The sequence below is a fragment of the Halichoeres trimaculatus genome, unplaced genomic scaffold (genome assembly GCF_033239565.1).
Source record: "Halichoeres trimaculatus isolate MK-OKI-2021-1 unplaced genomic scaffold, fHalTri1.1 fHalTri1_scaffold_20, whole genome shotgun sequence".
NCBI classification, from domain to species: Eukaryota; Metazoa; Chordata; class Actinopteri; order Labriformes; family Labridae; genus Halichoeres; species Halichoeres trimaculatus.
This window is the reverse complement of record NW_027437198.1, coordinates 10,160,693-10,172,895: the sequence shown is the minus strand read 5'-3', so window position 1 is coordinate 10,172,895 and position 12,203 is coordinate 10,160,693. Positions and strand designations below refer to the sequence as shown.

Here is a 12,203-nt window from a genome sequence, read left to right as displayed (position 1 = left end):
GTTCATAATGACTGATCAATGATACATTCAGAGACAACTCAAGAGTATAATAACTGTACATCCAGGTTTCTTAATGCTGCAATTCAATATGGGCCAAGAGTTAAGTGGCTCAAACCATGATTAAACTCATAAGATTTTAATAAAACGTTCTTGTTTATTATATGTAATGGTAAAATATGAATAATATTTTGTATTTTAAATATTTTGTCTAGTTGATACTAGCTTTTACTGTTGATGAATCCATGAGCTTACAGTTATGCTCATGTAAATTAAGTGTTTCAGAGAGGGAGGAATGCATTAAAACAAAAGTTCTAATACTGACTTGCATGGGATGTGGCAAAGGAAAGTGGATTTGGAGCAGAGAAAATTATTCTAATTACCATTAAATGGCTTGGATGTAGCCTTTGTACCTTTGTAAGTTATCAGGTGTTGCATTCCACACATAGGTTAACCTGCATGTCAAATCTTTACGGCTCTAAAAGCTGTAGTGGATGAAGAACATTTTTTCCTTTATAATGGAGCATCTGAACTTCTGGTTGCTGGTATTGTTTTCTTTCTTTCTTTTTTGAGAAACACTTAATATATTTTAATGCCAATATATAAAATGAAGAGATTAAATCACCATTTAAAGAAACAGAAGGACAAATTTGATCAAATTAAGGAAAGGAGGAATCGACAACCCCAATGTAACCAAATTATTTTTAACTGGAACCCTCTAAATGCTCTTCTGTAAAGCTTGCTTTGCGTGATTTGCAGATACTAGAAAAGTGACATTAAATGTCTCAGGGTAGATGAACACAAACTCTACACTGTACGTTATAATACTGACGAAGACATAAGGTAAGAAAGTTGAGATTATATGATATAGGGTTCAATACAACTATTTTTCTGACTTCAGTACTTTGTTAGGTCAGTCACGTTATTGCAAACCCATTAGAGACTATCATTAATACCTAAGCTATTCAATTTAAGATGGCATAGATGAAATAATTGGACAACCTGCCTGTTCTCTTTCAACAGGGAGAAAAAAAATTGTGATCTGAAACGAAACAAACACACACACTAAAAACGACAATGTCATAAAAAAGTAATTTCGATTTATGCCTGCTTTGAACTTCTGTACATCAAAAATGATTTTATTTATATAAACAAAATAGCGAAAACGCTCGACCTCTGTATTTCATATATTTTCTGTTAAAGATGAAATATATGAACTATTATCTTAATTTTGCTCATAGTTAGCGGCGGAGGTGCGTTCAAGGGCCCGGACATCCCGCGCGTGCAGAACAATCATGTCCTGCACGTTCGCGCTAATGTGTCAGGTGGGCGTGTTTCTGCTCTCTCATTGGACAGGCGCTGTTCCCTTTCCTCTCCGGCTTCCGCTTTCTTTTCACGCGCACGCCCTGAATAATGATAATAATGATCAAGATGGCTACTACAGAATAACCACTAATTTCATGGAAGCGTCTAAAACTGCCTTTTCCCGAAGTTTAAGTCCCTCGTAGGCGACGAGGTCTGTGCCGGGGATCCTTATGTATGGATTAAAACGGGCTGAGAGGAGATTAAAGTCATTGTGTTGCCTGCAGCACTCATTCTGAGGAAGCTAAGCTAGCTAGCTTTACTTGTCGACCATCTCCGGGTTCCAAGCCCCGCGGCGGCCCACAGGAGTGCGGCGCTCCCCGTTTTGCGTGCCCGGTTGTCGGACGGAGAGGGTCAGATGGCAGAGCCGAGAAAAGTGCCGTTCGTCACCCTCTCATCCTTCAACACCACCTCTCCGCCGACCCCGGAGTCTAGCAAGAAGCGCCGCCGAGAAGATGAGGCCGTCGATATCACTTTTGGGAAAGATGGAGGTGGAAGTGCGGCGGGGGCCGGGTCAGGAGGAGGAGGATGCGGGGGTCTGTTTGGAAACACGAAAGGAAGCGATGCCGAGAGCGAGGAGAGGAAGCCCACCGTCAGACTCAATCTCACGCTTGCTGAGCCGAATGATAGAGGGTCCTCAGAGTTCAACTACGGCGAGCTGGTCCAGCCAACTTCACACACTCAGGTTAGAGAAGTAGCACCACAGCAGAGACACCGTGATGCGATCAGGAGGGCCTCACCTGGCATCACCTCAGGGGTTATTATGAGGCTGAGATGTCAAATTTACAGAATCAAAATATTCTCTAAAAGTCTGACAGTTTATAAACTTATTTCATTGAAGCTGACTTGGGATGGAAACACATTTTCGAAGTAAACATGCAAAGAAATCACCACAAATATTATATTTGCTGTGCCAGTCGATTCGTTTAATTGGTCGAGTTATCTCAAGTTTTTCGATGCCTTTTAATTTGTTTCTATACATATGTGAAACAGCAAACACAACTTGGGGACTCCTTTGTCATAGAAAAATCCTCATATAGAAACTTAGGAGTAGTAGTATGGATTCTGAGGCTGTCAAAGGATTAACCACGTGATTGCCCATTGTTTACTCACGATTACTCACAAATGAATCCAAAATGACTGATCTGTTTAACTTTATCTTATAGGTATATTTTCCAAGTGTTATGTGAAACTCTTTAACAGCATGGAAATGGACAAATATGTCTTCTTTGTGCTTTGTGTGTCTCTTATCGTTACTGCAACTCAAAATAACGAGTAACACTATACAGAGAGCTCTCCAGAATAACCTCAAAGGTACATCACGCTCAAAAATGATCACTAAACGTGGGTACAAGTTAGAAACATCTTTTTTTAGAAGTCACAAGCAGTACTAGAACATTTGGCCCTTTGGTGAGCAGCCGTCAAACATACCCAGTGCAAAAAAACAAACTGTCACACACAAAGACTGACCATGGTCTAAAGTTAATGTGCATTAAATCATCAAGGCAAAAATATATGCAGGTTTAATTTTCTATTAACAAATCCAGTCACATATTTTATTTAGAAATTGACTTCGAGAGTCACAAGTCTCCTTCAAAACAGCTTAAATAACACATCAGAAATCAGTGCTTTCAGGTCTGTCTGCTTATTTTGTCCTAATTCTTTGCTAACTCTGAGAAAAACATCTTTGGCATTCATGAGGTCATGCTTATTTGATAAATATGCATGTTCTTACAGATAAGCGGGGTCCAGCCCAAGGACATTAATACGTTTGAGTCAGATAATGTGAAAGTCTGCAGGCAAACTGAGGTGGCAGTTACATACATAGTAACATTTAGTTTCCAGCATCTTCAAGGCTGAATTCACGAGTTTTCAATATTTAAGTTTTTAACCCCTTTATAGTCCAGTAGCAAAAGAAGGCTATGCCTCAAATGTGTGAAGCTGAGTCTCTTTAAAAGGCTCAGATTCATTTTTAGAATTCAAAATATAAAGAGGCTCCTCATTTTCCTCTCATTTCACCGTCTGTGTCCATGTCTCCCTCAGGTAAAAGTTCCAGTTTCAACAGTCCCTAAAGGACTTGCTCCTCCCTTGGACCCCAACGACCCATTTGCTGATGATGACAGGGAGAGACGGGAGGTCGAAGAGCTCGCCAAGAAGTTTGAAAACAAATATGTGAGTGTGATGGTCTCTGCATGCATGAAAATGTTGTAATGTTGTATTTCAATTTTTACTTCAGCTGTGTGTGGGCTCAGACCCTGTCCGTCTGTCATAGAATGAGTGCTGAACACTGTGACTGATTACACTCAGCTCTTTTATTTGATATAAAAATATTTTTACATGGTTTTCCCAGTGTTTGCTTATTGCACCCCCCATAATTTTTTTGCAAATTTTGTGTCTGTGTTTCTGTGTTCCCTCTGTCTTCAGGGTGGTTGTCCAAAGAAGAAGAAAAAGGACAGGATGCAGGATCTCATCGACATTGGTTACGGATATGACGAGACCGATCCTTTTATCGACAATTCAGAGGCCGTGAGTTTCCTTGCCTCTGAAACTCATACGTCACATTGTGCATGACTTTATCTCTTTTTGCACCAAGTCATCTCTGGGCTAATTATAGCCCCACCCAAAACTGTGTTGTGGTGAAAAAAAGCTAAAAAGTCCCATCTGTCTCTCTGTTTCTGCCTGTTTCTCCTTAGTATGATGAGCTGGTGCCGGCATCTCTCACCACAAAACACGGAGGTTTCTACATCAACACGGGAACTCTGCAGTTCAGAGCAGCGTCAGACTCTGAGGGCGAGAACACAAACACAGCAGAGCATCACTTCAAGGTAAGCTCTCACTTCTCTGCACTTCTATAACGTGGTAAAAAAAACAATTATTCTAGGTTCCTAAATGTTTTGTGTCTTACTCTGACAGAAGATGAAAGATGGGGAGGAGCGGGTGATTAAAAAGCGGCGGAAAAAGCAGGATGGTGGGATTCTGGAAGAAAAGAAACCCAGAAAGAATAAAGTACCAAAGAGCGGGTGAGTTTTTATTCTTTGATTTTTTTCTTCTCAGACAGATCAGGTGTTTTGCTTTCCTTGACTCTAATCTTCATGTTTCTGGTGCTCGTCTTAATCTTGACGTGTTCTTCATTCTCACAGAGTAACAGCCCTGAATGTTCACCGACCAGAGAAGAAGAAGAGGAAGAAGCTGATGAAGGACTCTCTGCACTTGGCCAACATGCTTCGCCGCTTCACCCGAGAGAAGGAGGAGATGCGAAAGAAAAACGTGGGAGCAGCTGGTCTGCAACGACCCAACGCCAAAGTGCCAAACGCCAACAGTGCTCTCCTCAACGCCAAGACTGCTGGTGGCAACGACTGCAACATGTCCGACCTGACCTCCGACCCTGCCGTGATGTCACTGCTGGGCTCTGCCAATAACGATATACTGCAGGATATGATGGGTGACCTGGACTTTGGGATGCTAGACTCCCCTCAGCCCTCCAGTCCATTGCAGGGAGAGAACGGCTCCTATGGGATGGGGCACAAAGCGGGCGGTAGCAGAGTGTCACAGGGTAACGTGATGCCTCCTCCACTGCCCACCGGACTCCCAGGCCCGCTCTTGAAACGCATTGAAGACCTGAGAGCGGTATGACTTTGCACATTACTTTCACAAACTGTAAACCTTTGGTTTACAAAAATCAGAAACTCTTTTTTTATGTGTACAGCTATTTTAGAAACCTAACGTGTGTACGATTTTCTCTCCTTGAAGGCGTCTCGTCTGTTCGATGAAGAGGGCAGAAAGAAGTTTTTCACATTAGACATGAACAACATCCTGCTGGAGTGAGTGCAGCTTTCATGTACTCTTTAGTTCAAGGACAAATGTCAATCTGTGTAAATCTCTGATGTGTGTGTTTCTGTGTGTTTCAGTATCGAGCTGCAGGTCCAGGAGCAGCCTCCAGAGGTGCGATCAGCCGTCTACTGCCACCTGGAAGCGTTCGTGCCCTGCAACAAAGAGGCCCTGCTCAAACGGCTGAAGAAGCTCAGCCTTAACATACAGGTGTGTGTGTGAGGGATGATATTTCAGCTACTTAAGCTTTGGTCTCTCTGACATGTCTTTAAATTTTTGTATGATTTCTGACTTTGCTAATCCCTGTCCTCCAGGATGACCGTCTCCGAACGCCACTGCTGAAGCTGAAACTGGCGGTGTGCAGCGTGATGCCGGAGCAGATCGCTCGATACAACATGGACTGTCTGGCTAAAGTAGCAAAGTAAGGCTGCCATGCTGCATCACAGACTGTTTAGACTTCAGTGTGTGTGAAATCAAAAGGATCAGTTTCAAACAGATGCCGTTTGTGTGTTCGTTCACAGGCAGCAGTCTGGGGAGGGGGAGAAGAACGGGTCAGAGGATGATGATGAGGAGAAGCCAGGGAAGAGGGTGATGGGCCCTCGGAAAAAGTTTATCTGGGATGACAAACTGAGGTCAGTTTCTCTTTAGTCAGGAGGCTTGAGATGTGAATGTGTGATGTCCACACCTCAAACTGAGTCTTACACGTTGTGTTTCTTTCTCAGAGCGTTGCTGTGTAACCTGGTGCGGGTGAAGCTGAGCTGTTATGAGCTGGAGGGTAAAAACTCCCTGTCCCCAGAGGACTACCTCAAAGCCTTCATGGAGACTGAAGTGAAGCCTCTGTGGCCTAAAGGCTGGATGCAGGCCAGGTGTGTCCATCTTTGGTGACCGGTTTTCAGCCATTTCATGTTTACTTCCAGGCCTCTACATTCATATTTCTGATCTTGATGTTTCTGGTGTGTTTCTGTCCAAACACAGGATGCTGTTCAAAGAGAGCATAATGGCTCACGGTCACCTCACAGGCTACACGTGAGTCTGATGATGTGGATTTTGTACAGTTTCTTTAAAACTGTCCAGCTGGTTCATCTTGTTCACACTCTGTGTTTGTTTTTATTTCCCTTCAGAGCAAAGAAAAAGATACTTCCAACTCCCAAGCCCCCAAAGCCAAAGGTAACACTTTACTTTAACTGCTTGATGAGACTCTGCTTTACAATGATTCAGTCACTATTTTAAGCCATTTTAAAGAGGCTCAAGAGTTTAAGATAAACGAATTGATTCTGAAAAACAGCTGAAAAGTATTTCTTACATGTGGGTTTTAAATGTGTGATTTTTGTCTTATTTGTGGCTCCACTCTCAGGAGGCTGTGTGGGTTCAGCGGTCCACGCCATCAGTCGGTGCCACTCCTTCCCCCACAGCTCAGGTTGCCAAACGACCGCCTCCGTCCCCAGCTGAGCCCATATGTCTCGATTCCCTCGATGAGGATCTGACGGCTCCCTCGTTGGACTCCATCTCGCAGGCTTTGGCCATCCTTGGAAACGCAGCCAAGGGACTCGCCCACGGGGACAGCCCCCCCTCCCCTGACGGACCCAAAACTGTCCCCAACCCCTCCCTCCATGCCTCCCCGCTCATGCAGCACCAGAAAAAGAACTCAGTCAGCACTCCCAGCTCCAACACACCTCACTACATCTCTACCTCTTCGTCTTCCTCCACCCCTCTGTCGCGCCCCGCCTCCATCTCCTCCTCTCTGCCCTCCGTCAGGGTGGATGGGATGGGGCTGGTGAAGGGTGCTGTTCAGGTACACAGACACTCAGTGCTCAATGCTCAAAGGACTTTGGGTGTGGGCGTGGTCAAGGCCAACATGCCCTCCTCAGCGTCACCGCCCAAACCACGCCCACCACCCACAGCGTCTCCACTGGTGGCGCCGGGATCGAAGATGGGGGTCTCCACGCCCCCGTCAGGCCTCCTCAAAGGCAGCAATAATAAAGCCAACAGTGGCGACACTCTCATCATCACATCACCTCAGTCTCGCCTCCACACCCTCCCATCTGCCTCACACATGACCCCCAAAACCTTCCAGGCGCCCCGCCTATCACAAACCCCACCCTCAAAATCCTCCCCCTCCCTCACTCAGACCCTCTCTGGAGTCCAGCCCCAACCACAGTCCAACTTCATCACCCCAATGCACGCCACCCTCACAAAGTCCTCCCACAGCAGCATCCCACCCATCGTCAAACTAACGCCGCGCACCCCCAACCCCACCATCACCACCACCTCCTCAGGCTCACCCTCCATCTCCATCAGCCCCCGCTCTCAGGCCACCCCCTCCATACACCAGTACCCCCCTAAAAGCCCTGCAGGTTTCCGCCCGCCGTTCTCAGGTGCCCCAGGAGGAGCCAACAAGCCGGGGCTTGGCAGCTACACTCCTCCAGGCAGCCAGAAGACCCCCAACAGCAACAATAGCACCACCAACACCAGCCTTATAAACACCGTATCCATAAGCAAACATTCAGGATCCAGTGCCTCCCCCACAGCAGCCTCTGCCAACACGGGCCAGCGTCCGAGGCCAGGGGGCGGGACACCTCAGGGGGCCAAGCCGGTCGTGTCTGTCCCATCCTCATCCGTCTCTTCTCAGTTGCCACAGGTTTGTACCTCCAGCAGGAACATCTTTCACTCTTACCAGCTGATAGAAAAGATTTGTTGTGATAGTTCAGTAAAGAACCAATCAGAGCTGTCAGTTGATGAATCAGATAAACAGGTTTCTTAAATTTGTCTCGTTGATCCCTGGTTTTCCTCAGGTCTCCACGGCAGGTCCAGGCAGTCTGCTGGGTTCTCCCTCCTCCCCCTCCTCTCTTACTTTGCCCTCTTCTCTGGGCTTTGGAGGTCTTCTGGGGAGTCTGGTGCCCGTGTCCCTGCCCTTCCAGTTCCCCCCGCTGCTACCTAACCTGCCCCCGCTGGGCACGGCGGGCTCCAGTACGGCGGCCAGCGGCTCAGCAGCCAGTAGCAATGCATCGTTCTCAACCCTGACCCAGAGTGAGTGATGAAACAGACACAGGAACTTCTGACATTTTAAGATTTTAATGAGGGGCAGACACTTTCTAACCTTTCAGCTCAGAGTCAGACTCAAAGGCCTCTAAGTACTGAAATGGTCTCAGTTTTTTAATATGCAAGTTCATAATCCACGATTTGAAATGAGATTATCTGAGAGCCAAACCTTTGTGGGTTAAAATTCAGAGAGCTGGACTTGAACTAGCCCCAGAACTCACTTAACTGGTATCATTATAGACCTTGAGTCTTGCTGAGGTTTAACCCTTGAAGCTAGTCGAGCTGGTCTTGACCCTCCCTGTGATCATGGATTAGAGCAGACAGAGGACGCTGTGTTGTGTGTGTTCCTGTTTACAAACTGTCTTGTGTTAAATGTTAGAACCTTGTTTATCATCATACTGTGCGTCAGATGTAAGCTTGTGATTTTTCTCCTGTTTGACATTATTCATTTTGTTTGCTTCATTTCTCCCAAATTTCTCCTCATCCTCTCTACGTGACTTCATCTTACGGTTTCTCTCCTCATTTTCTCTTCGCCTGTCCTCACCTGCTCCTTCCTCCTCTTTGTCCCCCGCCCTGTTTTTGTGCTCATCTGTCCCTCCTCCCCCCCTGCCTCCCTCCTTGTTCCCTTGTCCTGTCTCCTCAGATCTGTATAAGAGTCTCCAGTCAGGGTCTCAGGTTGCTCTGCCTCCTCACTTGCAGCTCGCTTTCTCAGGTAAAATCTGACGCTCCCTCCACCCTCAACGCTCCAATCCCAATCTCCACCCTGAAGCTGTTTTATTCCTCATGTACTCTGATGACCTGTGCAGTGTGTAGTGTAGGAGGGTTTGAGAAGCTGTAATCACGAGGAATGGGACACACACACATCATAGTTTGTCTCTTACAGGATGAGCCACTAAAATAGGCAATCTCTGATTCCTGTCTGATTGTAACGTAGCAGTTTTTATTATATTATAGAAAAATATCAGGAGCTTTAGAGCTAACAATCTTCTTCCTGTAAATATTTCACTGCAAAATATTAAAACACACAGTTAATGTTGCCAAACTTTATTGAATACTTCTCCAGTGAACAAGCTTTTGATTTGACACTAGATGATTTAATCTAGATTAAGGGCCCGATCTTCTGGCCCCAGCGATCAGATTCAGAGCTTGTCATCAGTAGCTATGGTTACATGAGGAGTTTTTCGTCTTTCCGAATGGAATCTTTCCGAATGACTTTTCCCAAAAATAAATGTCTACATCGAAAGGAATATTCCAATCTCTGGTCTACATGCGTCGCTGTAATCGAACAGAATAGTCAATTGGGCATGCACAGAAAAACGTTAACATCACAAGATTTATCACAGCTGGAGGACGACAGTTTGTTTATTGTCAAGTTTGTCTTCTGTCCAGTCTTGAAATTATGTTCATTTTTTTCCAAGTTTGGATCAAAAACAAACTTTCCGCAGCAGTCCAGTGCTGACGGCTCGCCACCATTTTTAAAATTGAGGAACGTCTCTTGTTGCGTCTTACATCATATCTGAGCATGCGCTGAAAGAACGCACCCTGACAACTTTCCGTTTGAGTGGATACATGATTCCTCAATCGGTTTGGGGAAATGAATATTCCACCTGTGTGAAACCGATTAAATGTCCATTCAGATTGGCACTTTTCTTTCAGAATGAGGTGTATACAAAGGTTAAATTCTTTCCGTTTGAGCAAATAAACCGAATGCAAGCGGAATATTTGGGTCCATTTATACGTGGCTAGTGATTATACGACCAAATAATCCTCAACTATGCTGAGACGATGAAACAATTTTACTGCTCCTGGCGAGCAGAGTGAGCTTCCCTTCCTTACTCCCAAAGGTGTCGGCCTCTGTCACTCCCTGCTCAAAGTCTCACAGTGCCACTCCCCTCATACTGCTCAACACTCAACCAAGATTACATTTCACTTCAAAAAGTTTTCTGATTCTGATCCCAGGCCAGATTTGGGCATGCTTCAGACTTGTGAGCAGTAACGAGTCAGATTGGTCCTGGCTAGAGACCTGATCTGACTGTCGGAGCTCAGAAGAGCAGCATTATCAAGAACTCCCATACTTAAAATAACAAATCCTGCTTTGTGCCCTATTCAAAATTCATCAACTCCACTCCTCGCTTGCTCTCGCTGTGCTCCACTCACATGCTCTGCTCCTGACCACGTCTAAGCCCCCACCTCCTGGATCTGGAGTAACACACAACTTGTCTCGCCTTAGTGAACACTTGAATTTTAATGTCCCTTATGTTAACTGAAAGTGCACAAAGTGGTGATGCGAAATCAAAAAACTGTCCATATTTTGACACAATATGTCATTTTTTGTTTGATAATTTTGAAATAAAAAAAGCTTTGTAACAGAGAAATGATGATTTAGTCAAGACAAAGTGCAGAAAAACAAAAATATGTTCACGTTTGTTTTCCTAGTGTTTATGCTCTGTAAAAATAATACCAACAGAAACCTTAGATGCCAGGACAAATGTGCGGAGTCTCAGAGTAGAAATTGGGATTGGACAAACAGCTTGCTCATCGACTCCCCCCTCCTCCCCCTGGCTCCCCTCTAAGTGTCTGGTGTTTTCTGTCTGGTCCTGTTTCTGTTCTCTGCTCGTGTGTTGGTGAAAGCATGCTCTGTATGTATATTAGTCGTCTGCCGTGCATCGTCTTGTCTCTAAACTCATCTGATCTCTTGTTTTAATCCTCCTCAGATGTCACTCAAAGCCAGGGCGGTGATGCTAAGAGGAAAACTCTATGATAACGCTGGAGCTCACATATGCTGAATTGTTGGGACGAATCAGGACTTTGCGTGATGGATGAATCCTTTTAGGGCTCCAGGATGACAGCTAGGTTACACAACTTTCTCGTGAATACCACAGCGAAATCTAACTTTTTAAGACAATTTGATAACTTTGGAATACTATTCTTCATAGACATAAATGAAATGATGTTTACATGATAGACCTTTATCACTGTGGACAGGGAGAAGGAGCGAATGCGATTTTTAAGGTGTGTATGGGTGTGTGTGTGTGTGTGTGTGTGCGTGTATGTGAGGGTGGGAGTGTGTTTGCTTAGTGGGGCTGAACGCGTGCCTTTGTGCGTTTCCCTCTCTGATGCATGGTCAGTGTGTCTCTTTGGTGCTGTTTTTATCATTATGTAATTATCACCTGTAAGAAATGTAAACTGCAAATTGAATTTGAGCTTTTTCCAATGAGAGCTTCTCACTTTTTTCTTTGTACTTGAATTCTTGGACGAATTCGTGACTGTATAGAACCCGAACCAACTTTGAATTAAAGTCCTTTTCCCTCGCCATGAAGTTTTTTTCAGTGATAATGGGGTGACACATCAAACTATGTAAGACTTGTAAGACTATGATAATGAAGAAAAGGGAAAAAAAAACATTTAAAAAATGTAGGGATGCACGATATTATCGGCACAATATCGGTATCGGCTGATAAAGCTTAAAAACACGTTTTTCGGTATCGGCAGATATGAAAATTTCTGCCGATATGCACAGCCGATAAGGTGCTATTCAGTTAGGATTATTATTATTTTCCATCTGAAAAATAAGCTCCTTAAATAAAATGTAGCACTCCATTTATTTGCATTGCAGAGCTCTGTGTCTGTCACCAGGTTGTTACAGTAGCTCTAAAACAATCAAATGCAACTTGGTTATGTTTAAAAATGCATTGTACATTTAAAGTTCATGTGATCTAAAGAAATTATTTTTTCTGTTTTTCAATACTGAATGTCTTGAGTTTGAAAAAATAATACATTTCTTATTCATGGTAAAATCAAATGTTTTTTGTCTTGTTTTATGTGTGTTTCTTAAACAAATAAGAAAGTCACAATAAGAGTAACATATAAATTCCAGTACAGGATAGACTTAGCTTTCTTTACAGTGAAAAAAACAAACAAACTTGTGATTATCGGTATCGGCCAAAAAGGGTTTCGATATATTGGCATATCGGATA

The 12,203-nt window shown here is 44.3% G+C and overlaps 1 protein-coding gene across 3 annotated transcripts; it reads left to right on the top strand.

Annotated features, from left to right (window-relative positions):
• Positions 1–1,330: 1,330 nt before the first annotated feature.
• Positions 1,331–11,623, top strand: LOC141809457 (ubinuclein-2-like). 3 transcript variants are annotated; one of them, XM_074696489.1, is made up of 17 exons: positions 1,331–2,044; positions 3,403–3,531; positions 3,784–3,885; positions 4,053–4,184; positions 4,276–4,379; positions 4,500–4,986; positions 5,110–5,180; positions 5,268–5,397; positions 5,502–5,608; positions 5,709–5,819; positions 5,910–6,053; positions 6,163–6,213; positions 6,309–6,354; positions 6,542–7,825; positions 7,980–8,214; positions 8,870–8,938; positions 10,941–11,623. In XM_074696489.1, exons 1-17 carry the CDS (start codon positions 1,718–1,720, stop codon positions 10,985–10,987), a joined length of 3,576 nt encoding a protein of 1,191 aa, XP_074552590.1. In that variant the 5' UTR covers positions 1,331–1,717; the 3' UTR covers positions 10,988–11,623. The 3 variants fall into 3 exon arrangements, with proteins under 3 accessions (XP_074552590.1, XP_074552589.1, XP_074552591.1); XM_074696488.1 differs by having other exon boundaries at positions 1,333–2,044; positions 4,273–4,379; positions 10,941–11,618; XM_074696490.1 differs by lacking the exon at positions 8,870–8,938 and having other exon boundaries at positions 1,333–2,044; positions 4,273–4,379; positions 10,941–11,618.
• Positions 11,624–12,203: the final 580 nt, after the last annotated feature.